The sequence below is a fragment of the Borostomias antarcticus genome (genome assembly GCF_949987555.1).
Source record: "Borostomias antarcticus genome assembly, chromosome: 21".
Taxonomy (NCBI): domain Eukaryota; kingdom Metazoa; phylum Chordata; class Actinopteri; order Stomiiformes; family Stomiidae; genus Borostomias; species Borostomias antarcticus.
In genome coordinates this window covers 16,767,159-16,782,011 of record NC_140254.1, presented here as the reverse complement: position 1 = coordinate 16,782,011, position 14,853 = coordinate 16,767,159, and the positions used below count along the sequence as shown (strand labels likewise).

The following is a 14,853-nucleotide window of genomic DNA, read 5'->3' as shown; positions in this document are numbered from 1 at the left end:
TGCATACAAGATAAAGGCATTTTTATTTTTCTAACGTTACATATACATTACAATCAGTGACCCAATCACTGTTCCTCCTTTGCTGCGATATCCTGTATACTATTCAACCCTCCCCTCGTGGGATAGAGGTGAATGAGCAATGATAACACGCATGTCACACACCATCTTTTTTATTGCAATAGAAAATCAAACAAACATTAAAGGCAGGTAACAATTAAGTTTACAAGCTTGGAGTCTATAGTCAGTCAGTCCAAGTCTATATAGTCAGTCACAGTATCTACGTATTTGGGATGAAGGTGAGAGAAGGAGATTTCTGGATATTCCTTATGATCCTAGTGAATTCCATGACATCAAGCCAGCGTTATCACCATGTCTCCAAACATTGTGGTGTCTTATCATATCAGTCCACCACGGTCATATGAAAATCAAATCAATACATAGTGAGAACAGTACAAGTGTCAAGTCAATTTATATAATGTCATGCAGGGGTGTCTGATAAGATGGTCCTGCCTGTACAGTACATCTGTAGAGTTAGTCCTAGTCGATAATGTATATCTGTATATCAGTATCTTTCAGTGGGTCTGACATTTTACCAGTCTGGTTGTCAGAGCCCTCATGGCTGTCCGCTGTTTCATTTCTTCTTCTCCTCCTCCTCCTCCTCCTTCTTCTTGCTCTCTGGCTTGTTACCGGTCTGTGAGGCCAGGGAGCCCATGGCGTTGCGGATGGCCTCGTTGTTGGGGTCAACCCCTGGCAGGTTCTCCAGCACGCTCTGGAGGAACTCTGGGTCCTGCATTACATCATAGTCATCCTCATCCTGATGAAGAACAACGTGGTAGAGCAGGAGTGAAGAACAACACGCAGAGCAGGAGTGACGTGAGACATACTGTAAAGTCAATCTCATTTGAAGAGATTTGAATTGTACAATGTACAGTGTTGGTTCCAAAATGTTGCTTACTTTGGCTGATTCTGCAGTGTCCATGGCCATTGAATCTCCGTATTCTGATCACAGGGTTTAGAAAGGAGAGAGACAAGCATATAAAGTTAAAAAATTCAACTCATCTGACAAATTATTGCTCATGAGTGTGGGTGATGATTATGAATCTCACACCTCCTCCAGCCAAGGACATCTGCATGGCATAGGCAATCTGCTCCTCCTCTGTCATGCTGCTAAAGTCAGGCAATACTGCTGCTCCCGTCTCAGGCTGAGACACAGACATCTTCAGCAAGGCCTCCTCAGGTTCTGAGAAACACAGGATAAACCAACGTTGATGATGCAATGTCTGTGAACAACAACTGAGAATGCTCTTCCTCTACACTAGATATACACATTTTACAAATGTAAAATGGAGTCCGTCTCCTTACCATCTGTGGGAGTGGGAGTGGGGATGCCTGCCTCGTCTGCAGAGGCAGCAGCCACCCTGCGAGCCTCCTCCTCCTGCCTCTGTCTCTGCTCCTCCATAGACACACGCAGGGCCTGAGGACCAGAGGGCAAGTCACAGACTGTGAGGAAAAATAGCTGCTATGTTTATGTGGCCTGAAACACTTCAGCATAAGGTAGTGGGAGCTGGTATCTCACATTCATTCCTAAGGAACTCCGTCAGACTCTTACCAGGGCGAGCTCTGGGTCCGCGCTGGGGTCCACGCCAAACTCAAAGTCGCTGGCGCCGAGTCCCATCATGGAGCCTCCCTCTCCGGCCAGGATTGGGGAGGAGAGCAGTGCATCGGCCAAGCTGGGCCCAGGGGGGACAGTCACCAGGTGGGACCCTGTCCCCTCTTTCCCGTTAAGGGTGTTGATGAAGGCAGTCAGTTTCTCTGTGTTCAACTCCTAAACAAGAGGATTGGATGGGGTGGGTGTGGAGAGTGGGAGTGAGTTAATCTATGTAAATGGCCGGAGAATATTTAGAATAATGACCCAACAGAACTATCATGTTACATATGAGTTGTATGCAGTAATAAGATAAGTAAGTCAGCAGTTACTCCTAGCACTCCTCACCTCTTCTCCAAAATTGATGATGTCCACATTCACCTTCTCTTTCTTCAAGCGCTTGGCCATTTTAACAAGCTGTGTGGGCGGAAGGAAAACGACTATGGTGAGTAAACATAGTAACCATGATGATGAAATGTATGCATATAGTTGAGAATTCTCTACCTTGTGAAGAATAGGCCTTGGGCCAGCAAGACATTTACAAAGATATATAAGGGCTGTCAATTTAACCAGTTAATTTAATGAATTATGCAAACATTAACGTGTTCATAAAAATGTATGCAAATTAATTGCATTCATCAAAATCGGCCAGCTGTATATATCTATATATAAAGACATCTAAGGCAAACTCACTTCCTTCTCATTGTCTTCTACAGGGCTGCCCACAAACGCAATGATCCTCAGTTTGTGGTTCTTTCCTTGTCTGTGCTTTAGGGCAAGCTAAACAAATGAAAACATGAAATAATTAAAGCCAGCAAAAATGTGCATGAAGAACACATTGGCCTGTCGTCATCACAAAATGTGTGTAATAAGAGAATGTCACTATCCGCATATAGCCAGATCCACTCACATGGGCCACCCTGATGCCAGTGCCGAAGCAGATCTTGCCTCGCGGCTGCACAGCATGCAGCTTAGATAGGATGCGGCCTGTATCCGGGGTCAGTGTGGTCAGGACCTCACAATTACTGCATTCAAGCATAAAAGGTCCAACACACCAGCATTAAAACATGGACTGTCAGACATGGTGACCAACTTGATAGGAACTTGGTGAGAGAAGAGGCACCATGGCAAATTGACTGCACTTATATAGTGCTTTTATCCAAAGTGCTTTACAATGATTGGCCTCTCATTCACCCATTCACACACCCATTCACACACCAGGGACGGCAGCTGCCATGCAAGATGCTAACCTGCTCATTGAGAGCAATGTGAGGTTCAGTGTCTTACCCAAGGACACTTCGACATGTGCACATGAGGAGCCGGGATTCGAACTGCCGACCCCACAATCATCGGATGACCCGCTCTACCTCCTGAGTCACAGCTGCCTCATCATCTTTTCTTTTCTAGACCAGCAAATTATTTCAGCATTTCAGTTCTCAAACAGGCCCATACACAGACGCTTACTTAGACATGGTGAGGAGGCCAACGTTGTTTTCTGGGTTGCTGCGGGTTTTGGAGTGGCACACAATGTTGACAGCATCTTGCTGAGCCTGTAGCCTGGTGGGTAGGAAGTCTCCATTTCGCATGTACTCACTATTGTCCACGCTGGGAAGACGAGAAGGGATTGAGTCTGACAGTTACACAAACGAATGCGTCAGTCCTAGCTACTTAGGTGGTGGTGGTGATGTTAAAGCCATACCCTTGTAAACATTCAAAGTCATAATCATGGTGACTACCCTACTAACCAGTGCAGTCAGCTTGCAAACTGTGTTAGGTAAGTTACAATGGTGGCATGGATATGTGTTATCGAGCTGTTTACAACCACACTATAGTTGCTGACTGGCCAGTTGGCAAATGCTGCCCTTTACGGACAATACAGCCTGTCGCCAAAACCAATATAGCGCCATTCCCAACGTTGGTCTAGCTAGCTAGCTAATGACTCAGCCAGTAACGTTACAACGCTTTCGCAGTCAGACTGTGAATCATTCTAGACCGTTTGTCGATTATGTTTAATCTCCAAAAAGAGCACGATAGTTTCAACATTCTGAATATGTGGAATAAAGTATAAAGAGACATCAATAAGGACGTATTTGTGCCTTCCTTACCAGACCATAGTACTCTCAAGCCCCATTTTGGAAACTTTCTGGTCGCTATGACGAAACGAATGACGAAGCCGTCCATTGGTAGCCTGGTACGACTATCCCGTTCTCGCGAGCTCACATTCTGTTTCTCGCTAGATCGGAATCATGATGGGGGGGGCCAGGGTCCATGGATGTATTAATCAAGCCCCGTCAAGCCCCCAGGATCAGCTTGGCGCATTGAAGCCACCATGGGCTTTCAGGCCAAGCTCGGTATTGCAAGTCACGTGACGGAATGCGGCCCAATACCCTTATTTCCCATGGTTTGTGGATTATGATAGATAGGGCTAGAAAAGGAAAACAAAATTTTAGCAAATGTTAGCCGACGTCATTACATATGACTTCCTTAAAACTATCCAATCAGAGGCAGAGTAGGGCGGGTCTTCCTATGGTGACGTGTTTTCCGCCGAGTTCGCAGGACTCAAGAACAAGAGCCCAGCGTCCCTGAGGCTCGTTCACAACATGTTTCTCAAATGGGCTCGATACAGGTATTGGTGGCCTCAAAAACAAAAAAAACAAATTGAATTAAAAGTTTATATTGATTAGATTGGTCTCTGATGCTGAATGATACCCAGAAAAATTTAGTTTTCCTTTTCTAGCCCTATCTATCATAATCCACAAACCATGAGAAATAAGGGTCTTGGGCCGCATGCCGTCACGTGACTTGCAATACCGAGCTTTGGCCACTACGTCAAATGGCTTCATGCGCCGGTGAGCAACTTTCATTGAAATGAATAGGCAGCCATTTTCAATGCCGTCTCCAGTTTATATTATACCTCCATGGTATTAATAGATCGGAATGGTCATACCAGGCTAGTCCATTGGACGAGAAAGGTCGCTAGCTGGGCATCGGCACCATGGATGTATTAATTGAACATCGGCACTTGGATTTAAAGTTGAATTCACATACAGCCAAGATAAGTTTAAGTAGTTTAAAGGACCAGTGTGTGTGTAGAATTGTGTGTACATTTGGCATGAATTGAATATAATATTCATTGTTATAATTGGTGTATAACCCCATGAAAATAATAATCATTATTATCATTGCTACAAATGGATGCCACTAATTTATTCACCCTGCTTTACATGTGGTTAGATTTTGTCCTAATGAAATTTTAATCAAGGAGTTTGTGAGGCATCTGTGCCTTCCGCATCGATTGCTAACACCTAGCATCAACTCGTATGCTGTCACCTGCTCCGTCCGAAATCCAAATCTCGTGGATATCTTTGTGTAAAATAGTTCAGGGCTTTTTGTAGACTCTTAGACAAAGTAGTGGCATTTGTCAATTAACATACAGCAATATTGTCAGGAATCCCTGAGAGAATCATCGGGTATGTGCTGTTCAGAGGACATTTTATTAACTTGCTCCAAAGCTTGTGGGACATAGCAACAGTAACAGGGGGGAAGGGGCTTGCCGCCTGAATAGGAAAGGTCTATTGTATTCAGTTGGTTGCAAAATACATTAATCTAGACCTACAAATAATCTAGCTACAAACATTCTAAAAGGGTTTAAAACTATTTTGGCTGTTGTATGAAAATCCACAAGGGTAAATCCATATAAGGGAAAAATACATGCATACAGAGATGTCTGTTCTTTTATTTTAATAAAGAATTCAGGTAAGTATACAGTATGAAAAATGCCTGATCCTTAAGTAAAATAAATTGCACAATATGAAAAGGAATTTCTGTGATTCCTATATACACGTACACCATTTTTTACAAAATAAGAAAAGCAAACATTTGAGTATAAACAAAATACAGTAACATGAATATATTACAGATGTGATAATCTGTATAAAAATACAAAAGTACAGCATAGAAAAAATAACAGGGAAAGCTTTAAGTTGAATGTTAGTTAATTCCATCAAAAGAAATGCAATCTGCCCCAAATCTGACTATTTCATATTGCATACAATCCACACAGTATCATCAAACATTTCTTAAGACGGAGGAAGACATAATAAATAACAGGAATGGGCTAATAAATACGACTATTTACATACTTGGTTCAAAGGCTGTGGGTGTGTGTAGTTGCTTCAGAGATTAATAAAGTAATGATATACTGCAGCTTGCTTGTTGGCCTTTATTGGGATAAGGCTTTGTCTGGCAGTGTGATATAAACAGTGAACATGCATAAACATAACCGCTATACCCTTCACTCAATCAGCCTTATTCATCTTAATATTTCCAGAATGGTTTAAGACAATGGAGACCGTATTGGATGGCAATCAACACAAGAGAGTTAGTGGCTCAATAATTTGTTGTTTCATTGAGCCTGAATTGCATCACTCTAAATACAGTTGCACTGCATAGTTTAACTCATATCACTGCCTGGTTGAACCCAACATAGAGAAAGAACTGGGTCGGTATCTGAGAGAACCAGTAGTGTGTGCGCAACTATCTGAATTAGTGCAGACACCGTTGGAATACATGAAAGCAATAAAGAAAAATCACTGCATATCTGAGGTGAACCAAAGGGTAAATCCCCAAACTTCTTGATTCTCTGTAGGCCGAAATCTGATCTCACTAAATATATCTTTCCATCTGTCCACATCACACAACCATGACTTTTTGCTAAGAAAAGACTAAATAAGAATCTTGTCCTAGTTTCTTAAGATTAAAAGGCTCTCCTCCTTGTGAGGAATGGGCACAGGCACTGCGTTTGGCTACCGAACCTGACATTCAAAGACCTTCATAGGGATTACTTTGAAGTTGACTGCCCTGTACAGTACATTACTCTACATAAGATACTAGCTCAGTGTTTGTGTCTGTAAAGTGTTTCTATAGCAATTTTGGGTGAGAAACTACACTAAAGAGTTCACAGAAGCACTGATGGGAAGTGTTGCCATTAACTGCTAGCTAGGCCTATCTGTACATTCACAACTGCCAACTCTAGTGTCTCCCTCTGTCCTATAATACTGTGAAAGAGGTTCTACAAAACACTACGTTCCAGCAAAGTAATGTTTAACATTCACAGTGTTCAAGATGGGCAGCCTAATATAACTGTAATAAAATGCCTCAGAAATATAGGGTACCACTTCTACTCATCTATAGTGGCATTTGTGTCACATAACAAGGAACAATACAATATATAGCAGTATAATGATTGTACAGGCATCAGGAATGAATCTATAGGAAACAAGTAGAAACAGTCTTAGCCCTTTGGTTACTTTTACTGTTGTCGAGGCTTGTTTTGGTGTGCACTTCTAGTTGAAGGACAATTCTTAAATGTTACATTCCACACTAGTATTTTTTTTTCACCCACCAGGGACCAGCAAACTGTGGTATTTCCTCCTTGGAGGACACCAACAATCCAGGAAACGACACCAGTCCAGGGACGAGGGGTTGAGAAACACTGGTCTACAACCTATCACTGATTCAAGTACTGCAATAGGATTCAACTTGGTTCAGAAATGTGCAGGTCCTGACACAGGCATACATTTGAGATTCATTTGCACAATGGTCCATAAATAACCACCACATGGATGTGCTTGTCAAGGGCACAACTATCAAAGTGTCTCATTATAGCAAAGGCCACCCAGTCACTCTCAAATCTCACCTCCTCCTGTACAGGGGATGGAAAGTTCTAAACGTCTGTGGTCACATCCATGGAATAAGCAAGTATGGTGGTCCTCAGAACTGCTAACTGGAGCACACAGCATCTCCAACACACTTGCCTTAGTCTTTCTTTTCTCTCCGTTCTTTCTTCGACTCCTGTCACTATATCCTTCTCTTGGCTCTTCTCCTCAAGGCACTATCCTTTTTTCTTTCCATCCACATACCACCTTTTTCAACTTCCTTTGTCTTCACTTCTCTCAGTGACTCAATTTTTCTGAGTTCACCGCAAAGAAAGAAAAAAAAACATGTTGGTTAATCAGCTTATCATTTCACGTTTCACACAAGCAGGAAGAGAAGCTGCTGCTGAGGCAACAACCAAGGCTGATCCAAACAAACGACAAAACTTGACAAAATAATTTTTTCAGTGAATTATATTTAATAGTTTCACATCAAGATGCTGAGTACTTACAAAACAGCTGTTCGTTTTTGGAACTACGTCACTGAGTGAGACAACGCCATCTCCGCCGATACATCCATCCAGTGTTCCACATTCAACACTGTGACCCAGAGAAAGAGGTTTATGCGAGTAGATGGAAAAAGCATACTTTGTTCATGTCACTGAACCTCAGGTCTATGTGAATGCGTTTCCCTTTCCTACCTCTTGGGGGCGCTAGGTTCCTGGTCTGTGCTGGCTGACTTGTGCACCTCCACTCCCACTGACCTGCATTGGAGCACAGAGAGAAGGGAAGATAGCTGATGGCACGATGGCACACAAACATAGCATAGCAACCTGCCTGGCAAAGCAAATCTCTCTCATACAAACTCACGCGCGCGCATGCACACGCACGCACGCACAAACACACACACACCTGACTGGGTGAGACGTTAATGCAAACCCAGTGCTTCCCAAGGAGGAGGTGGAGAGGGTGGTTTCTTCGGAGTTACTGGTGACATCATCATGGGTGGGGGTATTGGGGAGCAGGTCGGGGCGTCCTGACTGCATGCCTGAGAGGTGAGGTGAAATAAACCATGAGTCATTTGATTCATGACGGGTTTTGTTAGACCGCTATGAGCATTTAAATGCATAATTCTACAATAAAGTCAGTTAAAGACAGCCCCTATTTCTCTTTTCTTTTGTCTCCCCAGTCTGGGGCCTCCCTCCCTCCTGGCCCAGGTTCTTACCGCTGTCTCCCTCTGTTTCGGTCTCCGTCTCTGTGCTGAGGGAGAGGGGGACGCCTGCTGTGCTGCTGCTGGCCTGGGCCTGAGGGGAGGGTCCAGAGGCTGCTGTGTTGGCCCTGCGGAGCCCCCCCTGGGTCCCCACCCGACTCTTCTTAGAGGGGGAGGTCTTTACTGGAGGAGAGGGGGGAAAAGGATAAGAGGGCGGTGAGGGGTTCACTCACACGCACGCACACAAGCAGACGCACACTTACGCGAGATCTTCTTGAAGACGGTGCTGCACATGAACTTCTGAAAGCGCTCTGCATAAAAGCCTGGATTATGAACGGACACGGAGTCCTGAGTGGAGAGAGAGAAGGTGGTCATCATTGCAGTTCACACCATATTCAACACCAGAGCAGACAGACTGGAGATCTGCAAGCAGGTCAGTGAACTCTCACCCCATCATGAAGCAGAGCTTTCCAGGAGTGTTCCAGCTTCTTCACCAACCTGAATGCCAAAAAAAAAACAAAAAAACATAAGACCTTGGTCAAAACATCTCAGAAGTATTCAGTTTAACGGACACAGACATAAACAGTACAACCCCCGCACAATTTCCATCAGTGTTTACCTGTAGGACTGCAGAATGTCAATTATGCCAATGAACACCAGCATTCTCTGGCCCTTAGGCGTTTGTGCTGGAATCCCTCCCATGCTAAAAGAATAGATCAAAGAAAAACAAAATAAAATGAGGACAAACTTTTGGCAGGCTGATACACCACTGTTCTAGACAAGAAAAACACAGACCTAATCTAACCTAGCCAGCGTACAGGATAGCAAACTAGTGACTTCTTTCTGTTCCACAGAACAAAGAGAGAGTGGCTAACTCACTGGTCCTCTGAGTCCAGGGCTCCCTTGCCTCGGGACTCGCCCTGGATGGCCTCTATGGCGGTGCAGTAGAGGGACTTCTGGCCCTGCGGCCTCCTGTGGTCTGCAGCGCCCGCCGCCTCTTCGTTGGCCCGCTCCCGACACGCCTGGTCCAGATTATGGATCCCCACCAGCAGGCTGTAGTCCATGATCTTGAAGCTCTGCAGCAGCTAGAGGGAACATGGAGGCGGTGCGCACAGGGACAGGGTTTGGCACTGGTGAGACGAGTCGTGACAGAATGCATCGTGGAGGACAAGGAGGATGGGTGTGTTGGTGTGGCTAATTTAAATGCACTGCTGAAATGCCAGATTTCCTCCCACATGGATCCATCCATCCCTCCATCCACCCATCTATCCCTCCCTCCCTCCCACCCACCCACCCACCCACAGGCCAACACATATAAACACAGAAAGGCAAACAGCGCCTCTCCTTCCTCCCTCACCAGGCAGTCTCTCTGGATGGTCTTGCAGAGAGCGTTGTAGTTGTCAGGCTCCAGCTGTAGTCCGTCGGGCAGGTCCTGAAAGAAGTCCAGGTCTTTGTAGGTGGGCACGGCCTTCTCCCTCTCCTTGGCCGAGGCCCGTCTCTTATAGGTGGAGCCCTTCAGGTCGTACTTATGATGCATCCTCACAGCCTGAGGGAGCAGGTTGTTCATTACGACGATGCGGATATTCTTCCCCCCTGCCTGGACGCAGTACAGGCCATAGAACTTTGGTAGCAGGGTCCGCTTGTTCTGGTTCAGATTCTAGTGGGGAGAGGAAAGAAAAGAGGAAGCGGATTGGAGTGAACTGGCAGATTACGACACTTTTTAGAAACATATTTACTCGTTATGTTTTGATGAACAAAACGATTCTATTATCTCAAAAACTGTTTTGACAGACCAAAAGGGTCCTTGCTCAAAATTTCTTTTGCAATTTATATCTAAATCCTCACATTTCTATACATTATATTAATGTAACAAATTAATATTATTCATGGCACCTCTAGTAGGTGATACTGCATAGAATCAGGACAGCAAAAAAGGGGCACTGATCTTTTCCAGATATAGTTCTTAAGTTTACATTAAAATAAAATTGTAAAAAAGATAGCACTATAGCAGAATGTAAACCAAATATCATATATAAGTTGGTGTACAATTTGTTCCACTTTTAATTTAAAAGAAATTACTTTGCAATCTTTAGCTAGGTAGTCTATTGCACCAGTGGCAGCTAGTAGATGGGAGGATGGGACAGCATGTAGGGTCTGGAGGTCCCACAGAAAAATGTAGATTCTAACATTCATTTCCTGATATTTCTGTAACTCTATTTCTGAATATTGGTTCATTGGCAGCAGGGGTTTGAGTGCTACATTATGTTGTCCATTCAAAGTTGTGATTAAATCAAGTTAAGATACACTATGTGAGCCTTTAATAAAATAAATATGACTGTCTCACATGATTATCATTGTGTCCTGTTCTGTAACTCTGGATGTTCTCATCACTCCATCACCTCACCTGACCTACCAGCCTTTCTTCTACTGTCTCATTCGGTTGGATGATGATGAAAAAAAATCTTTCCCTTTCTCATGATACTCTTCTTGCACATTTCAAATGAAACAGTCAACAATTTTGAAAAATGCACCTAAGAATGAGTTTCTGGTATGTTGTGTGTGATACCAAAGCTCAGAGGCGCGTGTCGAGCCCGCAGGCCTGGCTTTCTGTTCAACCACATGATTTGAGATTCGAGTTGCAGATATATAAGGACATTATTATTATTATTAGTTGGCTGCAATAAACCCCACTTTTGGTTATAGTGTTTTACCACGCTGTCTGTCGTCCCTGGGTTATAGTGTTTTCATTTGTGCCGCTGCCTCCACACGGGCTCTTGGTAGTGCGTTGTATTAAACATAGTTTGAGTAATGTTATTGCTTTGCGCACACACACAACAGCAAAGCCTGGGCATTTCAAATAGACTACCCAATCACTTGAGCACTTCAAAAGAACAAACATGCACAATTTGACCTTAAACACATATATTATGTAAACACAGGAACATGCAGACCCTTACCATGAAGTAGCCAGGAAGTAATTTCTGCAAGAACTCAGCCTCTTTGTGCTGTACTGTTTTGATGATGAACTCGTCATCACTGGAGACATAAAATACGGATCCACTGGCTCCAGAGTTGGACAGCTCAATCAACGGCTCATTACACAGCGAGTACTGCAGCCAACACATTCAAGAGACAATCATCAACAAGACATTACCAGTTGTCAGTACACAAATGCCTTATCTGCTGTGCCTGGATTGTGGAATCCCATAAATAACCACACCTGTGTCAATTGTTCTGGGACATTGCCATTACAGGTGCACCCCAAAGTCCATTATTTTCCGTAATTTAATTCAAACAGTGAAACTTTCATGTATTCTAGATCCATTACACAAAGTAAAATGCCTTTTTTGTTTTAATCTTCATGATTGTACAGTATGAACGGTATGTTCAGTATGTTCATTTATACACTCAATACTTGGTGGGGGCTACTTTTGCAGAAATTACTGCATCAACGTAGAGCCTGGTATAGAGGCAATCAGCCTTGAAATAATTCACTACATGTGTAATGAGTCTATAATATGAAAGTTTTACTTTTTAAATTAAATTATGGAAAATAATTAACTTTCCACAATATTCAAATTTTCTGAGATGCACCTGTATACACACTGAGCAAGGGCGCCTTGCCCAAAATGTCAGTAACAATAGCTATTTTCTCTCTCTTTCTCAGTCCCACAAGGACAGTAGAATGAGGGAAAAGACAGACATACCAGGTAGTCATCAGGCCGGATGCCATACATCTCCCTGAAGTAGCGAAAGGCGATTGGAGCGTATGTCTTGAACCTAAAGTCACTGCAGCGGTGGGCTGGTGTCAGATTACTGCCCTCACTGAAACAACAGAAAAAGTAAGATACTTAGAAAGACTTTTAACTGGAAAACAGATAACAGATTGACCATTTCCCCACCCTTGTGCTTGTCGGCACGCACGCACGCACGCACGCACGCACGCACGCACGCACACACGCACCTGGGGAAGAAGATGCTCTCCACCACTTCAAAGTCTTGCATGAGTACATCTCTTTCAGGTTTCTGGCTCAGGCTGCCCACTGTGTGAGCGATGCCCAACTGGATGGCATCTTTCAGGACAGAGGAGGTGGTCTGGAGAGGAGGGCAAGGAGAGAAAGTATGGGGAAGGAACCAGAAAAGGAGGGGTGAGGAAAAGCCAAATAAAGCATATAAACATCACTAGCAAGTGCTTTCTAATCCCCAGCAGCAGCCATAAGCAATGCAAGTTTTTATCTCAGGACTCTGACCTCTGACTGGCATTTAGAAACGGCTTTGATCAGCACAAACCCATCTACAAAACTGAACATGAAATTGGCCATTGGTATACACTGTAGGTAAGATGCTGACATTATTAAATTCACTTGTTACAGAGATTCCACAATTTTGCTGTTTGAGGATATGCCAAATAGGTTTGTCAGAATGTGTTACTGGACAGTGAACTCTGACCTTCTTGTATGTGGTCTCCCCAGTAGGATCAATCCCACGATGACCAATGGTCTTCTTCATGGTTTGAGATGAACTAGAGGACCCTAGACCCTGAAAGTGGAGGGAGAGGAAGGAGTGAGTCACAAGGTGAGGAAGGGAGACAGACATTACATTACAGTCATTTTCTGTAGCTGATGCTTATATCCAAAGCGACTTTTAACAGGAAAAGTCAGTGTACTACTACTTGCCAGAACTCACAAGTGCATTTCCTTTCTAAATCAAGTGACTAAAATGAAAGATGGGCAGCGACTCTGCTGTCCTGACGTCAGTGGGCAGTTCATTCCACCACTGCAGGGCTAGACAGAGAAGAGGTACATTGCCCTGTAGGCTAATACCAGAGTTTTAAACTGGATGCTAGCTACTACTGGTAGCCAGTGTAGAGAACGGAGAATGGAAGTTGTGTGGGAGAACTTGGGATGGTTGAACACCAGGCGAGCAGCAGCTCAGACAGGTGGGGAGGAAAGGTCCCATGTCAACTCACCTCTAGAGAAGCCATCTTCCGAGTCCCTGTTGTTGAGCCTAGAAGGAGGTGATGTACGGAGGACGAGAGAAGAACAGTAGGAAATACCAATTACCTTTGTTTTGGGTATTAACATTGTTGTCAAGGCAATTTTGAAAACATTAAATCCGGGTAGAGACGTCGTTATACTGTCAGGATATACTATCTATATTATACTATCAACCCAGAAAATAAGCCAACCACACATGTTGCGTGCACATAACTAATATTATGGTTACCTAAAGGATATTGTTTGTTTACTCTTACCAGTGGAACTCGGGGGACCTGAGGAGACTGCCTGGGCTGTGGCCATTGCAGTGCTGGTCGTTAACCAAGCTAGCTTGTCTGGTTAGAAAGGACGTCGATTCGATTCTGGCTAGTAGCTACAATTCATATGGCGAGGAAGAAAGCCACTTTGTCTGTCTACAGAAATGCTACTAGAGTATAAAGCCACTCTGTAGACAGCACATTGGCAAGCTAGCTAACTGTCTTTGGCTAACATTGGCTAGCAAGGAAACATTGGTTAACGTTACCCGGCTAGCCTAGCTAGCCAGTTGAGAGCTTTGAAACATAACTAGTTAGTTAGGCTACTTTGACCGCTGGTTTGGCAAACAACAGTATAGCTAGATATAACTTATTTGCCAACATTAGTTACTAGGTTAGATAGCTAACTATAGTGCTGCTACCTAGCATTACCGCCATTGTAACTCTGCTAGCTAAGTTAGCTGGCTAGCAAGCTGTACATTCGAGGTAACGTTACATATCAACTACCAACAACACTTTGACAACAAACCAGCTTTCAAAATGCTGTCTTAGATGTGAACGGATTTGTGGTCTTTTGTTTATCTTATTCGTTTCCTCGGGGGGAGAGGAGTTGTCCCGGTGTATTGTCGCATACCAGCCCAGCTAGCTATCATCATCAGCCTAGCTAGCTAATCGTTCTGTATTCACCCCCGAGCGCATGCGTGTATGTATTTACTCTAGCAGCTGTGCGTGATGGCAGATTCACCATATTCTGAAAATGTGACTCAAAAACATGAACACTTGAGCTGTGTCAAAGTTATGTCACTTAAACCATAAAATTACTACATTCTTACATTGCGCCCTTACGGACAACAGGGACAGTAGGAGACTGATATTTCATGATCTTGTCTCTTATTAGGGTAAACAAACTGTCAACACGTCAGAGTAAACACATGGGCTGGTGTATTTTCTTGTTATAGTAGAAATGATTCATACAAAACATGTATTGTTTATATCTATGTTAGGAATGTTTGGAGACAAATGTTAACACATTAAGATAGATTAATATAGAATTGAGATGATGACTGATGTAGAAATCATACAGATGAAGTTA

The 14,853-nt window shown here is 43.6% G+C and overlaps 2 protein-coding genes across 2 annotated transcripts; both read right to left on the bottom strand.

Annotated features, from left to right (window-relative positions):
* Positions 1 to 164: 164 nt before the first annotated feature.
* LOC311322685 (26S proteasome non-ATPase regulatory subunit 4-like) lies at positions 165 to 3,788 on the bottom strand. Its single transcript, XM_084454776.1, has 10 exons — positions 3,751 to 3,788; positions 3,110 to 3,250; positions 2,556 to 2,670; positions 2,339 to 2,425; positions 1,994 to 2,062; positions 1,610 to 1,825; positions 1,363 to 1,474; positions 1,109 to 1,240; positions 956 to 999; positions 165 to 814 (listed from the first exon to the last, which is right to left on the bottom strand). Exons 1-10 carry the CDS (start codon positions 3,774 to 3,776, stop codon positions 632 to 634), a joined length of 1,125 nt encoding a protein of 374 aa, XP_084310902.1. The 5' UTR covers positions 3,777 to 3,788; the 3' UTR covers positions 165 to 631.
* A 1,695-nt stretch (positions 3,789 to 5,483) lies between these two features.
* Positions 5,484 to 14,385, bottom strand: LOC311322750 (phosphatidylinositol 4-phosphate 5-kinase type-1 alpha-like). The gene is made up of 16 exons (XM_084454849.1): positions 13,764 to 14,385; positions 13,479 to 13,516; positions 12,959 to 13,048; positions 12,474 to 12,604; positions 12,217 to 12,334; positions 11,467 to 11,619; positions 9,867 to 10,166; positions 9,389 to 9,594; positions 9,129 to 9,212; positions 8,959 to 9,007; positions 8,773 to 8,857; positions 8,525 to 8,692; positions 8,212 to 8,347; positions 8,001 to 8,063; positions 7,812 to 7,899; positions 5,484 to 7,616 (listed from the first exon to the last, which is right to left on the bottom strand). Exons 1-16 carry the CDS (start codon positions 13,807 to 13,809, stop codon positions 7,608 to 7,610), a joined length of 1,764 nt encoding a protein of 587 aa, XP_084310975.1. The 5' UTR covers positions 13,810 to 14,385; the 3' UTR covers positions 5,484 to 7,607.
* Between the last annotated feature and the right edge of the window lie 468 nt (positions 14,386 to 14,853).